Source organism: Manacus vitellinus, unplaced genomic scaffold (assembly GCF_001715985.3).
Source record: "Manacus vitellinus isolate BGI_N305 unplaced genomic scaffold, ASM171598v3 scaffold_1_pilon, whole genome shotgun sequence".
Taxonomy (NCBI): Eukaryota; Metazoa; Chordata; class Aves; order Passeriformes; family Pipridae; genus Manacus; species Manacus vitellinus.
The window spans coordinates 31,358,806-31,385,327 of record NW_021939396.1 but is presented as its reverse complement, the minus strand read 5'-3'; the positions used below and the strand labels follow the sequence as shown (position 1 = coordinate 31,385,327).

At 38.9% G+C, this 26,522-nt stretch overlaps 1 protein-coding gene across 1 annotated transcript; it reads left to right on the top strand.

The window, feature by feature from the left end:
• The first annotated feature begins 76 nt into the window (after positions 1-76).
• RDH10 (retinol dehydrogenase 10) lies at positions 77-25,936 on the top strand. The gene is given in 9 exon segments (XM_018079411.2): positions 77-106; positions 109-141; positions 143-193; positions 196-376; positions 829-1,064; positions 20,654-20,752; positions 22,044-22,189; positions 22,502-22,633; positions 24,542-25,936. Coding segments are annotated over 9 exon segments (1,032 nt in total). The 3' UTR covers positions 24,666-25,936.
• Positions 25,937-26,522: the final 586 nt, after the last annotated feature.

Here is a 26,522-nt window from a genome sequence, read left to right as displayed (position 1 = left end):
CGGCCCCAGGTGGGAGCCGGGGGCGAGGAGGGCTCCGCGCCGCCGGCCCCGCGGGATCCCCCGCGCTCCGGGCAGCATGAACATCCTGCTGGAGTTTTCTCGTGGTGACTCTTCCGAGTGCTGTGGGCGTTCGTAGCCTGGCCGCGGCCCAAGTTGGCTAGTGCGGCCCAAGGAGAAGGAGCGTGCGGGGCAGGTGTGTGCCTGATCACCGGGGCGGGCAGCGGCCTGGGCCGCCTCTTCGCCCTGGAGTTTGCCCGGCGCCGGGCGCTGCTGGTGCTGTGGGACATCAACACGCAGAGCAACGAGGAGACGGCGGGCATGGTGCGGCACATCTACCGGGAGATGGCCGAGGAGGCGGCCACCGCCGCCCCCAGAGGTAAGCGCCGCGCTGCTGGGGCGGGCTCCGGGCGCTGCCCCTCGCCCCTCACCTGCCCGGGCACCTGGGGCCGCTCAACAAGCGGCGGGCCGTGAGAGCGACTGTTCCGGGCCGGAGACCGCCGCGGGCGTGGGGGTGTCGAACTCCCGCGGCTTCGCCGCTGCCAGGCAGAGCCGGCCCCGTTCCCGCAGCGCTGAGCGCAGACCTTTTTCGCGCAGCCTTGGGCTCCAGCGGCGGCTCTAAAACCTGTGGCTTTTCTTAAAGCACTTTGACAGCGGTAGTAAATAACCGAGTTCTTGTGTACTGCGCTGACACCGAAGTAAATGGAAGTTTTGCTAGTTTGGGATTGTATTTGCTATTTACACTTGACTACTTGTTTGAATGTCAAAAAGCGAGTAAGAACTTTATTGCTCCCCCACCCCTTCTGTTCTCTTGTCTGTGTTCTTTAATAGCTGGTGATGGAGAGAAAGATGCGCTGCCCCATTGCAACTTGCAGGTTTACACCTACACCTGTGATGTGGGCAAAAGAGAGAATGTCTACTCGATAGCTGAGAGGGTCCGCAAGGAGGTTGGCGAGGTGTCTGTCCTGGTTAACAATGCTGGTGTGGTCTCCGGGCACCATCTTCTGGAGTGTCCTGATGAGCTTATTGAGAGGACCATGATGGTCAACTGCCACGCGCACTTCTGGGTAACTATAAACTCCTTTCTGCTGCCCTTTTGGGCAGTTAATTTTGGGAAATGAACTGCTGTTCCTTAACTTCTTGAGATCTGCACTTTCTCCTTTTCATTTGCAAGCTCATTGCTTTGGGGATTTCTTATTGTGAACTAACTTTTCTGTTTAACAGGAATCATGGTATTAAGATTGCTAACAAATAGTTTTAAATCAACCATATCCTCCCAGAATCCGGAGTTCTAAGTCTTATGCCCATTTCCGTAGCTCTGGATATGAAAACCTTTATAAGCATAACCTCTGAATCTGCTTAAAGGTTATTACTGTTAACGAATGCTTCTCAGCCTTCCTCACATACTCTTCTGCCAGTACACTAGCAGCTTTAGGGTGCTGTTTTAATGACGGCTGCAATAGCAAGCTTGCACATTTCTGGAAAAAATGTTTAAAACTTTTGCTGGAAACGTTGTTTGAATTCCCTTGGAGGCAAATTGTTGCTTTTGAAGGCTGGGAGGAAAAGCGAAAAAGATTTCCCAAGAAATCAAGCCAAGAACACTTTTTCAGGAATCCTGCGTATTTGTCCTCATAGCTTTCTCTGAGGGCTGCCTGTAGAAGTAAGAAAATCTTTAATATGGTTTCTGGGATGGTATTGTCTCCATAGCTAACAGATGCTAATCGAGGAGAACAAGCTATGTGATCTTACTCTTTTTGTCCATCTAAATCTTGTTTTCCTGTGTGGTTTATTTTTAAACCCACAGTGGTGTGGCGTTACATAAATTGGAGTGTTGAAGGAGGGCATGATGCACACTTGGGTTAGCATTAGCTGTCAGACTGAGACCATTGTTAGTATTAAAACTGCTCTTTGATTCTTCAAATAAGGTTATGAAATACACTTGCATAACAATGAAGGGATTAAGCAATCTGAAATATATTTCAACTTAAACCTTTTTTTACTGGTCTTACCTGTTCATAATGAAATTTTGTACAGAGCTGCATCTTCAAAACTTAGAAGGCCCTCCTAAACTGAACTTTCTTAATGTGGAAGTGAAATGCTGTTTCATAACCCTAAAGGAGCCCCTTCAAATCTGCACTGTGAAACACTTAATGGCAGAGCAGTCTCTTTCCAATGTATTGTAAAGCTTGCAGAGAGAGTGCTTAAACTTCAGTGCATATGAGATGGTATGTTTAGAAACACTTGAGCTCTGAAAGTATATTTTAAGGCAATCTGAAAGGTTCTGAGAAAGCTCATGTGACTTCTTATAATTAAGAGCTCTGCACGTTCCCCTTCATAAAAGTTAAGTTGGTGCTTAAGCCAATAGAGATGTGCACTAGATTTAATGATTGTTATTGATGTGGTTTAAATGCCAAATCAACAGTTCCAAGAGCTCTAAATTATGACATCACTATGAGTTAAAATATGGGAGGATCCTAAATTCTCCAGCTGTTCTTCCTTCAGGCCTAAGTCATACACTTATTTATAACAGTTTCAGAAACCTTTTTAAAGCACTCTGTGTGTTCTGAGTCTCTTATAGTAATAGAAAACTAAACTTAGAGTCTAGTATTGCTGATTGGGTTTCCATAAGAGTTCCATTCATCCCTAAATGTTAGTGTGAAGTAACTTGAAAATTAAAAAAACAATTAGTCCAATACTCCAAGAAGGTATAGCTAGGTCTGAACTGTGGAACTTGAGAATTTGGCTTAAGTTTTTAAAGAGCAGTCAACACCCTTTATATTTAATTGAGGATCTGTTCATATGTACACTTCCTGTAGATCCTGTGTCTATGTCCTGCTTTGCTTTTCCGCTTTTCTTTTGCTGTTGGCAGAACTCTTTTCCTTGTGTTCCACTCCACAATCCCAGAAAAGGTTGGCTTGACCAATAGTGGGTGGACTTCTGTTGAAAGTAATACTACTTAATTCAGAAGATATCATCTGAATCAGCTGATTTGAAGCCAACTTTTTTGATGCAAGTCAATGCTGACTTAAATAGAACAATGTGTCTAGATGTGTGAAGTCTTATATAGCTAGTCTTTTCCATGTCAGCTAAACTGGTGGTCCAAAAGCAAAGCTAATACTCTGGAGCATTATGTAGGCTTTTAACTATTCTTGGAGGGTGTTTAGTCCAAAAAGCTGTAAATGGATTTTGTAAAGACATGGCTCTTGCATGTATTATTGCTTCAGTAGTTAAGTTTCTGTACTTTCTGGGGTTTTGCTTCTTTGGGGGTTTTTTACTGTGGTGCAGGGGAAATTCTTTTTCATCTCTTGATCATTAATCAAGCCTCACAGTGCTTCTATATAAAAACTGAAAATAGGGCTCTAGTACTGTTCCCTTGAAACATCTGACATAAGATTGATTGCCTGCTCTCCATGCAGAATGCAGGTGATCTGAGCTTGCTTTTCTGTTAGCAGCTACCATCTGAAGGCTGCCCAACTTCTGCAGTAGGCGGTGACATGAAAATCTGTCACTGTTTTGCTGTTGTGACTTCAACTGGGCTGTGTACCATATCACAAACTGGCAGTCAAGAGATCCTTAGCATGCCACAGCCTAAACAGATGCTTTCCATTTTGCTGACATTTATGATTTGTGTAATCCTTACTATGAGTGTTCTATATAAACATGTCACCACTGCATCATGTAGCAATTTCCACAGCATAAAATCCACTGCAGTATTAAAAACCTGTTATTTCATGCTGTGATAACTTGAATGCTTCTGATATTGAAAACATAGGGACAAAATCCGTTCCTGGTTTGAAACAAGCCAGCTCTGGTTCACTATAATTTGCAGATGCATAAAATTGTAGCAGGAGTGTAACACTATCTTTCCTGCCGGTCTGTTGCAAGAATAATAACTTAGTTGGCTGCACTTGTCAATTATTAGAACTGAACTTCCGCAGACTAAGAAGTTTTCTTCCTGTCATATGTCAGGATTCAAATTTTTAAAAATGTTAAATCACAGTATAAGTTAAAGCTGTTGCTTAATCAGTTTTTAGGCAATATAGGGGTTTTTTTCTTGTAGTTTTACAATAAAGCTTAAGTATCAAAATACTGTGTTTTAGATTGCACCACTGTATTGACTAAAACAACTGTACAAACTCTTATTTTTGGGGCAATTTGCGAGTCTTGCACCTACTCTAACATTATTTTCTGAAAGAATTATCTGTTGATGGATAGATAGATATTAATATTGTGCATCACCTGGGAAATGCTTCTAGATTTGGTTGTTGGGGCAGGGGCAAGGGTGAGGTGATGAGCAGGGTCTGAAAATCTCTTACATGAAGGTCCTCCTGTACAACAGATCCACAGTATTGAGCTCTGAGAGAACAGTGATCTGTGTTTCTGACATGTGGATACTCCAGATCTTTCAGCTTCGTCTCCTCCTAGAGTTCTCTTCAACTTACCAAAAGGGGGAAGCAAAAGCATTCTCCTCTAGCTCTGTCATATAAAAAAAAAAAAATCCGTGTAGAGAGAGACTAGGACCCAGAGTTTTTAAAGCCTTGTGTACTCCTTTCTTAGCTGGAGTAGTTACATTCATTTATTTACAAATTACATGATTTTTTTTTTTAAATGTATGCTGGCATATCTGAAGTAATTTTTTAGGTGGCCTGCCCTTGATACAGGAAGACATAAATACTAATTAAAGAGGGAAATATTAGTAAGTATTTAGGGCATTTGTGAATAGCCTAAAAACTCTAAAATTTAAATATATCTTGGAAACATGGTTAATACAGAGTTACTAAATCAAATACCCATTTATGCAACTGCTGTTCTTATCAGCCTAATTAGACTGACAGGATTGCTTGGAGAGTAACAGTGGTTTATAGTTGTCTATAATATATCAGAAATTATGTGTTGTAATTGTAGTCTCTTCAAGCTCCTTGGTGTTAAATAAAGCTCACTGATGCCTATCGTTTGTTTAGTTCAAATATGGAAGTATTACACTTAATGTGCACTCTGAATCTTCTATAGAAGAAAAAGCATCTTATGTTATTTGAAACTATACCATGCTGAGTCTTGTGGCCTATTAGCATAGCAGATTAATTTTTGTCATCAAATCTAGGATTCAGACACCTATGATCAAATACAGAGACAATATTCCACTGAAGGGCCAGGTAGCTATATTTAGTATTTTGAATGAGTGGAGTTAGCAGCTTTAATTGATTTTGATTTTTTTTTTTAAATTTCATGATAATGTACCCCAAGACACACAAGTGTATTTACAAAGTTTAATCTACATGTTCTTGACTTTTTTCCATTGAAAAATGAGTTGGATCAAGTTCAAGCAAAACATATGTATGTGATCCAAAAAGTATCATCAAAACTAACTCTTCCCTTGCAAAATTGTTCCAACTACATGCCACCAGTAAATTACCCTGGACAGCACATGTGTTTCATATACTGTGGTAGCATGCTGGGTAGTGAGTATGAAGGAAAAAGCAATCATACCCTTAGCTATGGAAATAGTCATATTAGTCATACTTAAAACTTATAAGTGCTTTGTTAGGGTTCTGCTGCTCATATGTTCTTGGGTTCATTTCTCAAGAAAATTGAGGGAATCTATCAGTTAAGAAAATACTGTCTTACAGATGCATGCCCCAAAATCTGCACTTTCCCATTTTATAAAGTAATGTACTTAACACAAGTTTTGGAGAATAAATGAATGAATATATATTTCTGAAGCTGGAGTAAGGACAAGACTAGCAGTTCAGAGCTTTCCTCACAGATTTATGTCATGGTCTATGAGGACTTGTCTAGCATTGTGTCAAGCACAGTTGTCACCATCGTGCAATCTTTAATTTTGTGACCTGTATCTTACAATCTGTGTATCTATGTATCTATAATTTAGCTTTGTGGTCATATTTTATTTATAGCAATCACTCAAACTTTCAATTTTTTTGGTTAGTCTTCTCTTCCTTTTTTGGTGAGGTTACCAACCCAAACCATTTAGTTAGGTACCTGTATGTCTGAGCTTTGGCCATAGCAGCAATCTTGTATCAGTTTCAGAATAGTCACAGATGAGGATAAAAATGACTTAGGCAATGTACTCATCTGAAGAGCCATCATTCATAATTAAGCATGTTGAGATGGGGTGGTAGGTAGGTCTTAGTCTTTTGCAAAACACCTCTTCATTTGCCTTGAGTAGGAATCATATAAGTTTGAGCATCTATAATTGAGATTCCACAGTACTGCTGACTGAACTGTAGTTGTTCCACGTGTTTCTCAGCTCTAGTCTCTGAGGGCTGTTGAGGCTGTTCCATCCTGCTTCTTCATTGTCTACTGTATTTTGATGACAAATGAGTAGTTACATATTGAGGAGTCTGAGCAAAAGAGATTATAGCACTCTTAGTTAATTAGCATGATTTCCATCAGGGCTGTGGGAAATCATATTGAAGATTCTTTGAATGTGTTACAACACCAACCTTCCAATACTTTCTGTGCTAGGGCATCTTCCTTGCCTGGTAGAGAATGCTGACTTCTTTTATTCAAATGGCACCTGAATTTGTGCATTTCCCTTCCCTCTTGTTGATGATGTAAAGTATTTGATTTTCATCCCAGTTAGTTAAGAAATCTAAAATGACCATTCAGAATGTTTTTCTTACACTGCTTCAGTCATACCTGAGGTTTTTCAGTAGCTTCTCTCAGAAGTACTTTGGAATTTAATTTGCTGCACCATTTGAAAGGTATCTGGATCTTAAACTCTCTAAGAACAGAAAATAGAGATTCTCAGATTGTGACGCATTAATTGTTTGTTGCCTGTAGATGGGTGTCCAAGATGGTAGCATGAAGTGTGATCAGCCAGTTACTTCCATGCACTAAACTATATAAAGCTTGAAGAATTTAGGTGAAAACAGTAATATGTGTCACAGAAAAGCAGTGTGAAATTTCTGTTAAGAAAAGTTGTCCTGAGGAGACCATGCCAAGACTTCTCAAACTCTTTGAAATATATCTGAAGTATTAATTATTATCAGCTTGCAATTCTACAGCCATCTAAAATAAAGCTGGAGTTGCAGTATGGCTTGCAGAGGTAAGCACTTGGGATAATCTCACTCCTCAATCTTCTGTGACTTTTTCTGGGGGTCAGAGGCATGTCAGCAAACTGTATGAATATTTTCAGGATTGCTAATCTACTCTGAAAGCATGGTCCTGGATGAGCGAGCAGTGTGATGGTTAAATTCCTCTTATGGAATGAGGTAGGTCGGCTGAATAAGCACAAACCTCTGCCCTGACATTGGTCTGCAATTATGCTGCTGCTTGTGAAGGCTTTGGGGAGACAGGAAAACCTTGAATGGGATGATAGTCTTTGACGGCATGGTACCTAACCTTGCTAGAAGCGGAAAGAGTGGCTCGTCAGTGTTTCAGTGAAATACTCATCTAAAGATTGTATGCCTTCCTTGTCCTGTGGAGGTGAGGAGGGCAATGGAGTTTAAACTCTGGATTTTTCTATTTACAAGTAACGTCCACTTTTATTTTATGGAAAACAGCTAAGTTAATGTTATGTCATTATGTTATTAACTTTCTGTAATAACCAAGTGACTACAGCAGACTCCTAGAAGACAGGTGTGTTCATGTGCTCAACGGTGGAGAAAAGCAATCCTAATTATGATGCAGCTAAGTGTCCTGCTAACCCAGGGCTTGCATCACTGCCTAAAACCTGTCTGAACTGATCTGTGAGGGTAAGCAATCCTTTTTCATAGCTCTCAGTGTCATCAATTACTCTGACTGGACAGGCTGAGGAAAGATGAATGTTATGTTTTCTAGCACCATCCCTGCCACTTTAGCACTGCAGTTCTTAAATCTTTTCTACTTTTATCTTTATCAGCTGTGAACTATTATTCTCTCCCAATGCTTCTCATGCTTTGATTTCACTTCCAGGGCTTTTGGGGGAAGGAAAGGTTTTTTTTATGTATCTCTAGTACTAAATCTTTCCACAGTTCTCTGTATGTAAAAGCCAGCACATCACTCACTTGATAAGCCTTGCTCCCTTTGACCTTTGAGGTTTCTGGCTATTGACAGTGATGGTAAAACTGAGTTACTGATACCTGTCTGTCTTTTGTAAAAAATGGCAGAGGTCTTTCTGCAAAGGCAAACTGCAACTGATTTACCTGTGATGCTATAAGCTTTTACCTGTTGTCTCAGGCTGCTTAATCCGTTTTAAAAAAATGAAAAGTCTTTCAAAATGCAGTTATAATATAGATGAGTAGACATAGACTTTGAGATTCATAGAATCTTGGGGTTTGAGGGTTTAGTTTGAAAGAAGATGTGTCACAAACAGGGGAGAGATTTACGTCTGTGCTTACACTTCTGAATGATCACCCTGTTCTTGTAAATAATTATATTAGCATAATGATTTATATGTCAGTCAAATTAACACTTGACACCAGTGAGTTATCACAACTGGGATGGGAGGGCATGGTAGGCCAAGGAATGCCAGAACAGCTGTGGAGCTGAGGTGGCTGACTTGGTGTGAGCCTTTTGAAATTCAAGTTTGTTTGGCTGTTGAATTCTGCACCTGAATGTGCCCTAGTGCTGCTTGCTTCTGCCATCTGTTTGAACTTGTGTGACAGCTTCTTGAGCACTCTCCTTTCAGTGTTGTTTTGGAAAAGCACATGAGTGTATGCTTAAAAGTAACTTGTCCAAAATTTCTGTTGACTTAGGATGAAACTACAAGGAAGCTTAGTGGTGGCAAGCTGTCACGTGGGACCGCCCCTTGAATCTGCATCGTACCTTGCACTAGTTTTCATATTCACCTGGTCTTTGGGTGAGCCAGTTCATCTTGGCTGGAGGGCAGGGAGGCAAACTTGTCCAAATTGGTTGGTTTTTCTATTTAGAGACTAGAATCACCTCATGAACATTTCAGACTTGGAGTAGTGAGTGTGTGGGGATGAGGAGGGATAGGATAAAACCATGTAGCTTTGAACAGGGCCTCTGTGGCTATCCTTATGAAACCTCATTCTTGGAGACTTTTTTTGGAATAGGATTTATAACCTCTAAATAGTTAAGTAGTCATAAATGGTTCCAAGCTGTAGCAAATCTACCACTTGCATAGCAGTCTGAATGTAAAACTTGACTTCTACAGAGATGGCAGTATTTTAATTACACTTTATTAAAAACCCTTAGATAAAGGCAAGTTAGTTTTCTGTCCACATCATATAATGTTATGTTAACAGCTTTAGCTTATTTGCCTGGAACCAATACTATGACTGCTGTTGTCTATCATCAAGAGCAGTGATCTCAGTGCAGTGTACTGCACTGTTTGACTTCTTTGGAAATCAGTTGTACTAACACAGAATGTGGAAAAAATCTGGCCAGAACCATGTTTCAGCTTATGGGAACTAAGCAGTTTCCACAGGCACGCAAAGGACGTGTCTCTGTCGTTGAAAATTCACCTCCTAAGAAAGTGAGTTGTTTGCTGGTGTTTGGTTAAAATGCCTGTGCAAGCAGAATCTTTGACAATTGTATTAGTTGCTGGTTTAGTCAGTGTATTAGCTGGAGTCTTCTGATCGTTTTATCCTTTGTTGGCTTATGAAGCAAAAGTTTACCTGCTAAGACTATTTTCTGCACGCTCCTTTTTTGAAGGCCTGGGAGAAGTATAAAATAGAAATATCAAAGTATTTCAAAAACCTCTAAGCTTCATGCATTTTAAAAATGCTATTTCTTGGTCAGTGAGTTACTTCGTGAGAAGTTGTAACCTTTTAGGGTCTTACTGTTTCCTAAACAAATATTGAAGCTAAATCTCTATTCAACTATATCATCTTATTTCCACTAAATGTGAAAAGGGAGGCTTTCTTTCTAAACCTGTTCTTCTTGTGAGATACTCAGTTGTAGCATAATCACTTTCTTTATTATAAAACAGATGATTCAAAACAATGACTTGGTGACTGAGTTGGGCAGTATGAGTAAAGTGACTCAGCTTCATCTACCTGCAAGTACTCTGGCAGTTGCATTGCAATGGAGGTACTGGCCTTAAGGTGTCTATAAAATGTGAGACAATCCTTTTCTGCTTAGCCAGTTCTTGAAAAGTCTGCTACATATATTATAAAACATGAATGATGACTTCACATTTTCCATAGGTAGTTCTGACAATACTGTTCTCTAATAATGTTTTGGAAACCTGTAGACTAAAATACCAAGTTTTACTAAATATTCCAGAGGATGACTAAGCTTATGGCAAGCTGGAGAAAAATGTGTATTTAAAAGTTGAATTGTGTTCTCGTTCCCTGAGCAGAATATTCTGAGGTCTTATCTAATAGTTTTTTCCTAAAATGAATTTGTTATGTGGATTTTTAACAGACTCATGGGGCATGTTTTCATTTTTGTCAAGATTATCAAATAGCTGGCAATAAATAACTGCTCTCCAAATGGTTGGACATTTGCTGCAGACTTGTGCTAATGAAAGTGAGGAACTAATGTGTTTGTTACACTAATGTCAACATAGCTCTGAAACACTACAAATCCTTTGACACAGCCATTTGTCAGTATATAAACAAGGAATTTCTAGTCACTTGACTTCAGCAGGGCTTAAACCAGCTTTTGTGGAAGGGAGTAGGCAAGTGTTAACTTCATGTATCACTTGACCAGAAAAATCTAAAGTAATTTCAGATTTGACATTTGAATAAATGCCAATTTGATCATCTTTACAGATAGATCTGCCTGTGGAAGAATACAAGGTTGGTGGTGCTACCTATTTGGTTTGTAACTTAAATTTCCAGTTTTACAGGAGCGTAATTGTGCTGTCACAGCTGTGTTGGAGCTCTGTGTTTAGTCTTGGGTACATAGAAAGCTCAAATGCTAATATGGTAGATCTGAACAGAAGGATTCATTTTCTTTAAATTGTATCTTGCTTTTCGGTGGCTGCTGCCAACTGTGTAATACTTTAAGTTGAGTAATAACTGTGGTTTGGTAGCTATGATAGTCTGAGAGTAGAATGAGATTAATTTTATGGAGAATGAATATCAACTTGTCTAATAAAATGCCTTTGGGTGGGAGGGAAGAGGTCAGCTTTTCAGCAGGAGTACTTTGAAACCTTCAGTTCTCATGCTTGATTATGCCCTAAGTTTGTGCTGTCTGGAGAAGTCTGCAGGTATACATTTGTTTTCAAGTTCCACTTTAACCTAGACTTGCTTCTTTTGCAGTGTAAGGCAGGTTAAACACGTAGCTGGGCCTCCAACAACTCTCTTGCTATGCCATCTTACCTACTGCTATTCCTTCTCATCTTTTAGATTAGTTTGGCATTTGAAACTCACAACAAACATCATCAGCAATTTATGTTTTGCACTTTGACACTGCTTAAGTAGAGATACTGTCTTTTGCCCTATTGGTTGCTAGCTGTCGAGAATCCAATATGTGATGGCTCTGACCAAGCTTTAAACCCCATTAAAATTCAAAGTGGGCAGAATAGTTTGTGAAAGCTCAGAATATCCTTAAGAAGCTGACAAGGGAGTGGCTACTGGAGGCCTTCTAATAGCCAGGGGGATAATAATTAGTTTCTGAAAACAGTATGGTATGTGTATCTTCTGAACTCGGCTGAAAATATTAATTCCACAATAAATTAATCTAGATGCTCTGTACTGCTTCATTGGGCTCTCCTTTTGGCTGAAAGGACTTGAGACCAAAGGAAAAAGAGAAATGGAAGTGGAACAGACACTGTTTCAGACAGAGCAGGATAATTTATTACAGGCAAGAGCTCCTGTTGGAGAGATACAGGAGAGATGTGGCAGAAGAATCAGCATCCTTTCTAGTTAGTTAAGTTTCTGTGTTGATAAACTTGCTGTTAACATACAGACAGAGTGCAAGGTCTCTGCTGGCCTGTGAACTACTTCCTCTGTAAGAGGAAGAGGGAATGGGCTGTTGAGCAGGGAATTGGTATACTGAAGTGGAGAGTTACAGAATGGCTGAGGTGGGAAGGATCATCAGGTCCATCCCCCTTGCTCAGGCAGGGCCACCTAGAGCCAGGGACCCAGGCCAGTGTCCAAAAAGCTTTTTAATACCTCTAAGGATGGAGATTTCCACAACCTCTCTGGGCAACCTGTGACATGGTACTTCATTTTTCATAGCCATATGAAATCAAAGACTTGCAAACTGTTGAGGAAACAGATCAAAATATATAATCAGTTATGTATACTACTGCATATATAGGAAGCAGTTATACATCAACCAAGCAATATCTAGAAAGTAGACAAGTCAGTGTGCATTTATGGTAGTGTATATATACAAGCATGTCCATTAAAGGCAGCTAAATATTTCCACAGAAATAACTGGTGGCATATAGTCATTAGACAGATTGGATACTTTACAGGACAAGCCTGACATCTGAGGAGGGAAGTAATTTAAAAAGCATGTAAATCTAAAATCTGTTTCCTCTTAGGAAGAGGAAGTTCTTAGGAGCAGAAAGGTGGAGACTGCATACCAGTAACATAAAGGATCTAAATTCCATTTGCTGGTATAGCAATAACAAGAGTAGTTTAGCTTGAATACCTGAATTTCTTCATGCCCAAAAAACATATAAAGTAGTGAATCCTCTAAAAGGAAGTGAAATGTTCTTAAGGAGAAATCAGTGCTATCTTTGGCTCTGCTCTGTGTACCTAAACCCCTGCCCTAGATAATGGTGCACTCAAAATCTAGAGTGATACAGTGTGGGGGGATGCAGAAAAGCTTTACTGAAGAGTTTGAGTAGCAGCAGAGCACTGTAAAGCTGATGTAGTGATATCTTTTCCACCTTGACTCTCAAGAGGAAAGTTTCTGAAGCCAGAATTGTATTACTTAGGTAGCGTTCTTGAGTATTTAACCTACACTTCAGATGAGAGGAAGAACAAAGCTATTTTCTACCCCAATTTGGGGTAAGACAGAGGAAATTAAGCCCTTAAAAGAAATGAGGGGGGAGACAATGTAGAGACGTGATAAGGCAACAGTAATAAAAATTTCTGTTGCAATGTCCTTCCTAAGCATTTTTCACATCCCTGTCTCTGTGGACACAGCCTTTTTCAACTAAGCCTTGTTAACAAGCTATACAAAAGGCAATTTAGTCAGGCAATGTTCAGTTGCCCTAGGCATAGCATAATTAGTTCTAGTAGTAAAGAGTGGAAATCAATGATTAATGTTTGAGAGATAACTAGTGGTATTAGTTTCCTGTGTGTTTTTTTTGTTTAATAGCATTACTTATCTTATCTTTACTGTCTACCCATTGTAAACAGCTTTGTGGCACTGAGCTCTGATTAAGGAAACTACTTAATTCAGTTTCATCTTTCTTCTGATATACTTAACATGAGTTAACTCCATGCAAAAGAGGAACCACTACAATAACTGAACTATTCATAGGAAAAAGTGGCGCTCTTGGCTTTAAAAATTGGAGAAATTTGGGAACTGAACCCTAAATAATACAAAAGCTAAAGAATGTAGTAACATAAATATGGACTGTAGCATACCTGTTCTTTAGGAAATGGTACGTGACAGATACTTGTTAATACTAACAAACTTCCATAAATAAGATTGCGCCTATTTTTGTACAACTTTGATGCTTCTCAGCTGATGAAATATGTCTGAGAAGCAGGGGATTTTATGTATGTAGATCCATTGTGAGGGTAGAGAAAATTACTTCTATAAATTAATAATAAATTATAAAACAAGTGATTTAAGTAATAGCTTATGCCTTTACTATATAAGACTTCATGTACTTCAGTGCAGTATTTCACACAGAGTTGGAGAGAGGAGAAAATATGCTTATTTCTCTGTAAATCAAATACAGTTTTAAAGTACCTGATGTTGCTTTTAATTGTGACTTACTCCTTCTGGGTATTACCTTCACCTCTCAAACTGAGTAGGTTTTTACCTGTAGTTTCACTCTGTCTGCAAATGTAGCCTATCCAAGGTATTGGAGAGTGTGTGTGTGGCTTTGCTTCCTTGTACTCATCATCATTATAGATTTCTTTTAAGTCTGTCTTGTTCTTTCATGAGCTTCTGGTTGCAAGGCAACTGTAGCGTTATTACTGTGCATGTACGTTAAGCATTAACTGTGAGAGTAGTACAATATTAAAGGAATCCCTGTGGCCCCAAAACAGTGGGTTTTTATGAGAAGGACAAATAAAGCTTTAATGAGAAATTGAAGGTTGTGTTGCCTGCTAGGAGATAAATAATAAAGGGGTGTCTTTTGAGATGAAATATTGGAAGGTCTAGCTTTTTTTTGTTCTGAATGCAGGGTCTGTGCAAGGCACACCTGAGAACAATCCTTGAATAGTTAATACAGCCATCTACGAAAGCTTGGCTTGAGGACATCATGTTTATCTCCTGATTCTTTTCACATAAAAAGGATGTGGGTAGACCCATAAAAAATTCAGAGAAATGTGATTTTATTTTTTATTCACTACTTTAGGAAGACCGTGTAATTCTGACCTATTTTTCATCATCGTTTCTTGAGAATAGAAACCAAAGATCAAAAATTGTTCTAATTTCCACAGCTAGTCAAATATTTACTTAGACAGCAGCTAATTATCCAGAAGGGGCCCAACAGTTCTTGAAAACAGTCAGTAGAGACATCTGAGGTCCTTTAAAGTACAGCTTTGGTCCCTTGTGTTAGCAAGGTCAACAGTAGTTGTAGACTTCTGTCTGCCTGCTATGTTCAGCCTGTTACTGTTGGAGCCATGTCCTTTGTGTTGTGTGGTCTCCCTAGTCTTCAACTCAGTACTTGATATTTTCATGTAGTCTTAGCGTAGTTACTAATCTCAATTTAGCCCATTATTTCAGTATGCTTGTATGAAGGAATTTAAGAAGGATGTGGAGGTTATATGGGAGATGATAATGCAATTACAAGTAATTATTCTCTGTTCTCTTTGGAACTAAATGAAAAAGCTAGAAGGAAAAGAAATGGTTAAATCTAGGCTGTAACTTCATGCTTTGGTGCTTGAGAAGGCATTTTCGATATTATAGCCTCTAACTTGAATAAATTTTCCTTTGAGAGTAAGAGTTCTAGGGTATATTTTCAAGGCCTCTTCTAAAACTATTTGGTGATGACTTTCAATGTTATCCTATAAGTGAGGTTTTAACCTGTGTTTATAAAACGTATTTAAAGTTGTTGTCTACTGAAATAAGCTGGGATGTATGACTGTAGCTGAAAATAACTTCAGTGTATTTACTGATAAGCTTGCCATGGGGATTTTCTGCCTTTTGGCCGCTTTCCTTTTCCTTTTAACATATAGTAGTACGTTGGTGCTATGCTGCATAGTTTGGACAAACCTACTTCAGGTAAGGGTGCCACAGGCTGTCTGCAGAAGAGTTAGAGGTGCTCTTTTGTCAAACATTTGTGCATTTCTTCTCAGTTACTGGAATGGAATGAGAAATTGGGGCATGTGGAAATCTCTCTATTAGGTTCCATAGGTAGAGTGAGTGGCCACATGCTGTCCTGCACAGGAGTAAGAGAACTTGCAGCATGTTCTGCTGTGGACTGTGAAGAATAATGGGAAGAAAAGAAGTCTGAATGTCCATGCTAAGGGAGGGAGAGGAGATAACATGTATTTTAGAAAAAAACCTTTTCTTGTCACTGTGAGTCACAGGATTAGCTAACACGGATTGCAGCAAGCAGTTATAGTCTCTGGTACCTTTAGTTCCCAGAGATGTCTGGATGCAAGTCTTTGACTAACCACACCAGTTTTGCTTCTTGGATCTGGCTGAGTAGATTTTAACATGAAGTTGAAACAACACATTTTACCTGAATGTCGCATGCATTTGTGCTGTCAGGCAGAGGCCCTGGCACTCAGGAGTAGCTGTGGCTTGGGAGGAAATATCCTCTATTTTATACCAGTATGCCACTGTTGTGGATAACTAGTGATGTAAAAACTCACCTGTTTAGATAAGCCTGAAAAAAACCCCATGCTTTCCATCTTCCTTACCTGAAGGAGCTGTGTGGAAAATGAGCTATTCCTTTGGTATAAAGGGATTCCTACCTTACAGTAGTGCAGTTTGTTTATGCCATCAAAATAGTTTAAAAAGACTATTGACAGAAAGCAGAAAGTATAAAGAAACTTATTATATTGAAAAATAGAAACTTTAAGGACTTTGTGTTGGTACCTGCTTGTTTCTTTCTTTGATACAAAGGCAACTCTCTAAACATGAGGTAGCACGTACTTTTCTGCTTTGGTATGTTTTCTGCATTCAGTATCCATTGTGTTGAGCTGCATACAGCTAACATTGTTTTCTGCTTGCTTTCTTCTTTAAGAATAATTAATCCAAAATTTAATTAAAAAATCACTTTCCCAAACACAGTATTTCTTCATATTCTCATTTGCTGTATTTAGACTAATTTGTCTTGACATTGCAGCTGTGCTGTTCTTTGTGTTGCACAATCTTTTGAGTTTTGTTTCATTAAGAATGGAACTAAAGAATTTGGGGAAGGGGAGGGAAGAAGTGCTAGACTGTTAGAAGTTAATTTGCCGTAAACCAAAATGTTGAGAACAGATTACGAAAGCTATGAAGTGACATGTAAATGCTTGTTCAGTTTCACACTTGTGAGAAATAAGTCATTTAAGCTGTGTGCACGTGAAATAGATGTTTGGTTACAGCTACTGGGAATAGTTTTTTCTTACTGGTATATTCAGAAGCATAGAGGAATATGCTTAGAAGATATTGATCTCTACACTCCAAAAAACTGACAGGTTAAACTCACTTTAAAAACCAGCTCTACTCTTTGTTCAGAACAGCTTCATATGTTCTATCTATCCTACCTAGTTTCTGTGTGTCTAAAGTATATTGCAGGTTAGAAAATTCATGTTTTCACTATGCTTTTGGGATTTGGGTTTTTTCTTTCCTAAATTAAAAAAAAGCTAATTCTGGGTGAAGAGGATGCTTAACTTGCATTTCTTGATGTTAAATATTGCATAACTTCTCTGATTCTTCACCCTGATGCATCACAACGCAATTCCTTTCATCCATTATATTCTACTTATTTGTTTCTCCTCAATGTTGAAAACTGGTATGTTTGTCACGAATAAATGGTGTAGCTCTAGCTTTAAGTACTTCAACGTTTTGTTTAAATGTCTTCCTCTGCAGCTGTGAAAGGTAAAATTGAAACCTCAAGGATCAAACCAGAAGGCAGATTGTTTGATTAAATCACTTGAGTTGATTTGAATTATTTTGGGGGCCTGGTTCATGACCTCTAATGCCATGGACAAAACACATTTCTTGCTTGGTATCTTCTAACACTTTTTTTTTTTTAATGGAGGATTAGCATGTCCATGCATCACCTCAAAGACTAATGTGGGCTGTGCTACCTGTTCAGACAAATTCCAGATGGGAAGGCCACCCAGGAGGCATCTTGCCCCAAACCAGTCAAACTCTTAACTAGTTTCTCAGCAGCACAACAAGAACACAGAAGACTTCAGGTCTGGTAGGCAGATGTAGCTGAAGCTGAAAGAAACTAGAAACTAGGTTGATCTGGTTTATGTAACGTGCAGAAAAACTGGGGACCAGAGTATAGAGAAAGCTGCTTTGATCAAGAAAGTGTGCTGTGCCAGAAACTCAGGAAGAACACTGATTTATTTGGGGTTTGCTTATACAATGAAAGAATAACTTCACTTTGGGTTTGTTTTTTCCCATCGAGAGGAGGCTGGGAGGAGCAATGGGCAAGCCATTACTCTGAGCCTGGAAATGCATCCCCCCATAGGGTGTGTCTGCCTCTGAGAGTGCTTGTTTTTAAGTGTTGACTCCCAGCTGCTGCAGATGGCTGGAGGGTGGCAGCAATCGAGATGACTTTCTCTGACACCCATTTATCTGAGATGCTGATAGTTGGCTGCAAAGTTTCCTACATGTGATAGTTGTGCTATCTTTATAGACTGCCTCAGCTTCAGGTTTTAAATGGATCTGTGGGATAACATCCCATGACAAAGTACAGGGGCCTGCTCTGAACAGGCTGCTTCAGAGCACTTAGGTCTCATGCAAAGATTTCTATGAATTGCTAATTGTCTTTAGAGCAGAGGAGCTGTGTTTTTTTCCTATGTGGCCATAAATGACTTTTTAAGAGATGACTTACATGAAGTGACTATAGTTCTGCACTGGGAGTTGTTCAGTCTGCACTTGAGATGCTGAAGACGTCACCCAAAAGTGTGCTCAACAGGCTTTATTCATCATGTGCCAATTTCTTCTGGTTGAAAATGAGTTACTTTAGCCACAAGCCCTGAAAACTCAGATTTTGTAATCTTTTTGCTTTCAAGCAGTGTAGCATAGATTAGTGGGCTTTCTGCAATTTACTGTTCTGGTTATTTCCCATATTTATATATATGACTGAAAATTCTCTTCTTCAGCCATAGCTAAATATAGACATTTATGGACACCTAGTTATAGTTCATCATATTAACAACAAAAAAAAAAAAGGAAAAAACCAGTGCTATAGTAAGGGTGCACTTTATAGCTTAGTGCACTTGCCTGTTTATCTTTTGGAAGAAAACATTGATTCATGCCTTGAAAGTGGTAGGGAAAAAATCTATTACTACTTCTTTCTCTCCCCCGAGAAAAACTCAAGGCAATTGCCCCTTTCCTGTAGTTGCTGTGGTTTGCAGCCAGAGCTTCAGTCAGCATTATCCAGCTTTCTGCAATGGGAGGTGGCAATCAGTCATTCCAATGTGATGTGGACAGATAGCTGAGACATAAGTGGAAACTGATGATGGAGCTGACAAATGCTTTGGAGGGGAGTAAATTTTTAGCAAGACCGAGTCAGGGCACAGATATCTTATAGGGATAGCACAGAGCATCCAGGATAGTGTACACACCACTAGTGTTGGAGTGTGCAAGGCAGGCTCCAGATAAAGAGCACTCTGTAAAAGTTCAGTGCCATCCAAGCGAAGCCTCTTACGATTTCAGTCGGCACTGCCCGATGATGACTGGGCTTTGTTGCCATGCAACAAGGGAAGAAAGGCTGAAACTTTGTGTGCCTGGCACAGATTAGTTTAACAGCAAACTGAATTCTTGTCCGAGGCTCAGTACAAGAGGTTTAGAGATCCCTGCCATGAGGAAAGAAACAAATGCAAGGCAGCTTGCTCTGATTATTTTTTTATAATTAGCTTCGTTTTGTAGTTATGACAGAATCTAGGAGTTGTATGAATCAACAGTAAAGGCAAGGAGTCAGGAGGTCTGTTAATCTTCTGTCATCTGCCAGCTGTCCAGTGAAAACACTCTTTTGTGTGGTGTTAGGAGGTCTGGATTAGTCATTTAACACCTGCAGGCAAAAATGTTGTACAGGAACATGTGAAAATCATTAGAGCAAAACTGTCCTGACGTCTATGATTGGAAAATGCAGACAGCCTAAGAATGGAATTAGATGGATTCAGCTGTAGCTTGCAAGTCTTTTAAAGAATGCAGCTGACACTACTCAGACCAACAATTAAGCAAGTAGCAAATACGTAAGGGGCATTTTCATGCTCTGAGTTTGGATACAAATTACATGGGCAGACTAGGTTTCTGGGAGGTTTAAACTGAGTGGTACTGAGTGAGTTAGACTAGTAGCTCTGTCACTAATAGACTGATATATTAACTAGGCATGTCTGTGGTTAAAAAGCATTTTCTGAAGTTCTTGGGCAATTTAAAAGTGATCTCATATGGTACACTGACAACCTAGAAACCAAAGTACATTGTAACTACACATGCCATTTTACTACTTCATTGATTTTTGTAGCATATATGGCACTCTGCTTAATACTTATTAAAATGAGAAAGTGTTGAGTCAGCTTCAAAAGAGAGATATGACAAAGGTACGTAATCTAGTAGGGGTGATCTTCTAGCAAGTACCTTCAATTTGTGGCTTAAAATTTAATTTTTTAAAGGTGTTAAGTCTGACTCAGAAACAAACTTTGTTATAATCAAAACATAAAAATTGGAGGTTAAAATGAAAGTTTCATCTTGAGACTTGCTTTGGCTTTATCTTGTTTTATTTTTAAACTTCTAAGGAATTGGTAACAAATGTATATCTTGTCTTTTTAGTTATAGCAATGTTTATGGATACTAATAGAGATGGAAAATAATTTAGACTAGCAGGTGTTTATTGTATTGTAAGTAAAAAGTAACATCAGCAAAAACTCTGCCTTTAGTATTTCTTTTAATGTAAAATGCCCAAGGTGATAAGTTATTTGGATAAAACTAGCCATATCTAACTTACGAAACACACTGTCAGTAATTAGAACTGATAATTGGTACTGATCTCAACAGAAGTGCTGGATGGTGTAATTAAACACTTTGCATTCCTTTTTCTGTCTTTAAAAAAATGTGACTTCCATCTTAAGGTCAAATTATCTCTTTCTGATAACTAGTCTCTTGCAGAAAAATAAACATCTCTGAACTCAATTGATCCTTTAACCTTAGGTTTTCTGGAGATGTAATCCTTGCTGACTTGCTGTCTGAATTCACAAACAAGCTGTAGATTTTCTGTTGGCGTTTTTGACAAACTCAGAAGTTCAAAACCAGTACAATCATTGTACTTTTATATTCTTGATAATAAATGAGAGATGTTTTGAAAACTTATTACTAATGTAGCTTGTTCATGGTATGGTGTGCTGGTTTTTTTGTTTGGTTTTGGGTTTTTTTGTTTGGGTTTTTTGTTTGTTGATGTTGTTTGTGTGTGTTTTGTTTTTTCACTTCTTAGACCACTAAAGCATTCCTTCCCAAGATGCTGGAAATGAACCATGGACACATCGTGACAGTTGCAAGTTCCTTGGGATTATTCAGTACTGCCGGAGTGGAGGTTTGTTAGACTATACTTTATAAAAAAATTGACACTTCTTGGTTAGGATAAGCTTTTTTAATTTTATCAGCTAGAGAAAATGAAGTCAAATTTTCTAAGATACTTGGAGGCTGTGGTGATGGGTAGCATGTCAACACGTGGCTCCCTCAGGACTCAGGCAGCCACTGCATTCATCTACTTGGATGGTGGACGTGCCACCTCACCGAAAGCTGAGGATGGCCAAGGGTTTCAGAATGCTAAATGATCTTTGAATAAATTTAGCAACTTGAAAGTTGACCACCTACTCCTGGCAAGATCTTCTATGTTAAGCTTAAAGCCAAAGGCTTTCAAAAGTGATGTTTTCTGTTTGTTGTTTCTGTGAGGAAATGGCTGTAAACCTTCCAGAATATATGTCTCGCTTCACTAGCAGCTGTTTGAGAACTCCAGTTTGTGAGACTTGTTTGGTGCATAAAAAAAGGTTAGGATTAGAGCTTATTGTCTTGCTTTTTGAGTCATTAGTACAAATGCAAGTGTGAACAAAAAACATTCAGTTAGTAAAAATTAATTAATATGTCTAAAATAATAATGGTCATATTACCCCATAAGCACACAGGCTTCTTTGCATACAGGTAAGGCTCAATCCAGGGCCTTAAACCACAGTGTTTCATAACACAAATAGATGAAGCTGGTGTAATTCAAGCCTTTGTAGATTATTTACTGTTTTGAGAAAGCTACAAAGGATTTCCTGTGGGTGTGACCACCAGAAGAGATGGACACATCCAACAGAAAACTCAAATGCTACTGCTGTCTATGCAATTATTTTTTATTTTGCTGAATTTAGTATATTATCTCAAAGAAATATTCAAAACTCCATTATGTCTTCTGTTGAAACTAATCTTAAAAATAACACCATTAAGATTTTTATGCCTACGCTGTGCCAACTCTCCAAGTGTTTTCAAATCTGACCCAAGGTAGTATTAGGTATCTCAGTCCTTTGTTGTACCATTTATTATTAAGCAAACTGGTAATTGGAGTAACTTGTCATGCAAGCCTGCCTGATTCAAAGACTTGAATTCAAGGTAATATCCTCCTACATTCAGCTTTCCTGCTTTCATGATTCTGGGCTAATTGCCTCAAAAGTAAAGTGATAAATGAGTTGATTTGATCCTCTATTCAGTGAGTGTCTTTTGTTGTTGCTTTGAAAATCTGTGCAGAATCACCTCAGGTATGCTGGCTTTGAACATCATTCATGTCTGTCCTTTCTGTGTTCCTTTTTTTTTTTTTTTTTTGGCTTCATTCATTGCCAACACAGGATTATTGTGCCAGCAAATTTGGAGCTGTAGGTTTCCATGAGTCTTTGAGCCATGAATTGAAGGCTGCTGAAAAGGATGGAATCAAAACTACTTTAGTCTGCCCTTATCTTGTAGATACAGGAATGTTTAGAGGGTGCAGGATCAGGTGAGTAGAATTCTCCTTCTGCTCTGTGCTTGTAGTGCCATAAAAGTATTTGAAGGTAACTCAACTGTTACCATAAAAAATATTAAAGTAAATGTTATATCTGCTTTAGTATACATTAGTGTTACTCAAAAAAGAGAATTTCTGAATTTGCTGTCTTCTGTCGTTTTGTACACAGGCAATGCAACTTTTGAGTTATAGTCTTTGTAATTTAACAGTGAATGTAAAGAAGTTCCAAGGAAAGTGAGTTAATGAACTCTTCACTGAGGTCTGTGGTCCTTTATGTATCATATCAATCTGTCTTAAATATTTCAGAAAAGAAATTGAGCCTTTCCTTCCACCCTTGAAACCAGAATACTGTGTGAAGCAGGCTATGAGAGCTATCCTTACAGACCAGCCAATGATCTGCACACCTCGCCTCATGTATATGGTCACCTTCATGAAAAGGTAAGAGCTGAAGTCTCAGTTAGTTGGCAATACAATGCACAAAATATTAGCAAAATACAGGAGCATGTCCAATACCTGAATATAAACACCCACCCGCACAGACCATGGGTGTGGTTTTGTTAGAATTCATAAGTCTCTCTCTTGGCTTGCATGCTTATAGGTAGCTCACTTGGGAAGCTGCATAAACCTGAGATCCCATGTATTTATGCATCCTTGTTTTAACCTTCTGGTATCTCCCATCTTCCTTAGATTCCTATTTTCTTTTCAACAGACTTTTATTTCCACTGTTTGAGATTCTCTCTAGGAATGGGGCACGAGGCAGCAGACTAACATTTAACCACTTGTATCTAGAACCAGTGTGTAGGAGACCCTGCCTGCAGATTCTCCAGAACTTGCACAAATATTGTAGATGAACTGAAAACCTGCACATTTGGAACCAATTTTCAGAGCAGAAGTCTGTGGAAGGACTATTTAAAGGCGTTACTATTTTTGTTCTAATACACAACAGTTGTTTGGATAGAAACTGTTTCATCTGTAACCAGGCTGACACTTTAATGATGCAGGGTAATGCAGGAGTTGCTTCAATTTCTCTGATGCAACATCACTTGCATTCTGGTTTGTGGAGATCAGCTTCAGAGCTGTCTGTGGTTTTGTTTTAAATCTGTAATATATAAGGGGAACCTTTAAAATAGAGCGTTGTCTTATTTTCCTTCTGCGAGGGATGGTTGAAACTGAGAACCTTGGTGACTTTTATTCCACTTACAAAGTGGTTCTCCTCCTCAAGTCTCTCCTGGTGGACAGGCTCACCTAAGAATAGAGGAATCTTTACTGCTCACCTCTTCCTGGAAGAGCATATATATCAATCTAGTCTGCCAACAAATGGAGGCCACTGTCAGTATCTTTAAGAACTAACTTCTTCAAGCAGAAGCTCAGAGGGTGCTTCAGCGCTTCCTGCACAAGCAGTGCCTTATGCAGCAACAGTCACATCAAAGACCCTTTTAGCTTCCAACAGGGAGATCAAAGCTTCTGCATAATCCATGCCCCAGGCAGCAGCCTTCAGATCAAAGGCCCTCCAGTCGCTACTGCACAAGCAGTACTGCTGGCAGTGAGGACACCTGTACCAGTGACATCTACTTCTTGGTGCTTCAGTGGTCATTACTCCTGATGGCTGGAATTTGTGCACTGCTTTCCACTGAATGTCTGCTGCTGTTTCCAGGGGCTGAGGAATCCCATTTTAGTCCTTCACTAGAGCCCCTGAGTGCTACTCTTGAAATAAAAACAATATATTGTGCACGAGAGAAGGGTCTGTAGCCAGGTACCTATCACATAATCACCTCTTGGAATTTTATCTGGAGGGGGGGAAAAAGGAAATTGCTCTCTTTACTTCGGACCTTTCTTTTTGAGGATGGATGATTGCGTTTAGAATATAAATCAAGGTTGTTAGACATCTGGTGATCAAAGAATGGCATTAACTAACACTAATCCCACATTAAAGAATATCTTAAATGTCTGATGACCTCTGCTGATGTGGCTTTCAGCAGATGCTTTGCCTTGAGTAGACCTTCTGTGATGCCCTTGCCCCATCACCCCACCCCTTTCCCCCCCACTTCTTTAAAACAAGCTATCACACTGCTTGTGAAGAAACAGAAAATCAGGTCTAAGCTGGAGGGATTTGAATAAACAGCTTCTTCCTTTCTGGTTGCCTTTGTGGTTGGGACTCTAGAATTTCAATTCTCCAAGTATCCCTGTGAAATAAAAATCCTTTAAGTCTTTAAGACTCTAATAGCTATTATGTTGCTTTTAAGGAGACCGAGTACATAGTACATGTAAGTGCATATACTTACAAGTATACGTAAGCAGAGGTTTTGTTTTATGCTGTCTAACAAATTTATAACCTCTTTTCCACAGTATTCTGCCATTTGAAGCAGTTGTATGCATGTACCGATTTTTGGGAGCAGACAAGTGTATGTATCCTTTCATTGCTCAACGGAAACAGGCTACAAACAACAATGAAGCAAAAAACGGAATTTAACAGTTTTGGATGGACTAGCCTTTATAGGTGAATGCAATAATGTTACATGACTGAATTGCGAAGTGCACTTGCATCTAACAGATGCAAATGTCAGCATCTTAATGTGGCATTCTCTTGGGTCCTAAACCTGTGTGTTGAACTCTAAAAATCAGTGCGTTTTTATATACTGTAAATAAAACTGACTAGAGTACTTGGGAAATGTGATAGGTAAGTCAGATGAATTTACGATGTAGCTGCCACCATTGTCCTTTTAGAATATCACTGTATGTACAGTAAACTAGCCATACTACTTGTAGGGATGCACTGTGTGATATCTCTTCCTTAGCCTGCCAAGGCTTCTCAGAGCTGTCTCCAACTAGAAGATGCAATGTTTCAGAAATGGTTTGACTTTCCCTATGTTAATTGGAAAGGGGGAGGGAGAGAGGGAAATCTTGTCATTTAAGCTACTGCTCATGATTTTATAGTAAATTCAAGGACAGTTTCTGAATGCATCTCTTCACTCATTCACCCAAGCTCTCTAAAGGACACATGGCCAAATTGTGGTGTAATTCTCTTTTGTTGCAACTGTCTGTTCTATTTAAACAAAGATTAAAAGAAATTTGTAAGTCTGCCGATTCAAAGGTTGTCTTACATACTGTCAGAGTAAACTTGTACTGGGCATCTGTTTTTTTAGGAATTCAGTCAGTGATTTAAGCTGACTTTTTTCAAGTACCTTGATTTGAAATATGCTCTGTTCTGTTTCCCTTTATATGTCAGAGTCCAGTTTACTGTTGTGGACTACATGTTTCTTTTCTTCCTCCTCATTCTTACTTCTGACAGAGTTCTCCCACCCCCCAAGGAAGCTGTTGTGTTAAATTCTGTAACTGGACTTGTGCCTAAAAGACAAAGCAATTTAGCTGAGATACTTACTGTTTATGTAAGTGCTGGTCATATTCCAATTATTAGCAAAGGAAAAATAGAATAATGCGTGATGCAACTCTACATGCAGAACATGAAAGGTTGTAAAGATTTTTTTTGAGCCGTACTCACATTGTAGAACAGCAAATGACATTTTTACAGTATTTTTTGTAAAGCGAACAATTTTGTGCCTTGAATTTGGTAATCTGTATTAGTGAAGCATTGTAAAAGTGAACTTCTACCTCTGTATCTTAATGTATACCATCCACTTGTAAACTACTATCACACAAATTGTGATTACTTTTTTAGAATGTCTTGTTAAATAGTGACCAATGCCTGTGGTTATTAAAGTGAGCCACCTTTTCCTTAAAACAGTGATTGGAATGTTTCCTTTAAAGACTGAACTAACACAAACTACTTGTGCCTGTTCTGCAGCTCTCTAGTATCAACACAGATCAAATATTTATGTCTCAATTCCTGTATCCACTTCATCAGCTACATGGTTTACAGTGTAATCTCTATAAGTCTATTGGTAAGTACTGTGAAATTAGGCTGTAGGAGCTGACAGTTTTGTCTATCATCTAAACTCATTGAAGAAATAACTGGTCAAAGAGATATTGAAGAATATTAATTTTGGTGTTCTATAGATCTGCATTCAGATCTATGGAAAAAATGACCTGGGGTAGATGCAGTTGTAGTGAATTAAAAAGTAAATGGAGTTTCAGTACAGCTTTAGTTATTACTGCATACACATAACACATATAAAATAAAAAATCAGTATCTGTGTCAAGAACAGTGTTGTTAACTCTGTTTAGAAACTAATTGAAAGTAGAAGAAACTGTTTACATTAACCCTGACTCCAAATTCCATGTTCTTTTGAAAAAGTCTTTTAATGACTTCCCCAGAGCCAAATTAACTCCCAGCAAAGTCACTAAGAGCAAATACAGCAAATTTCATTCT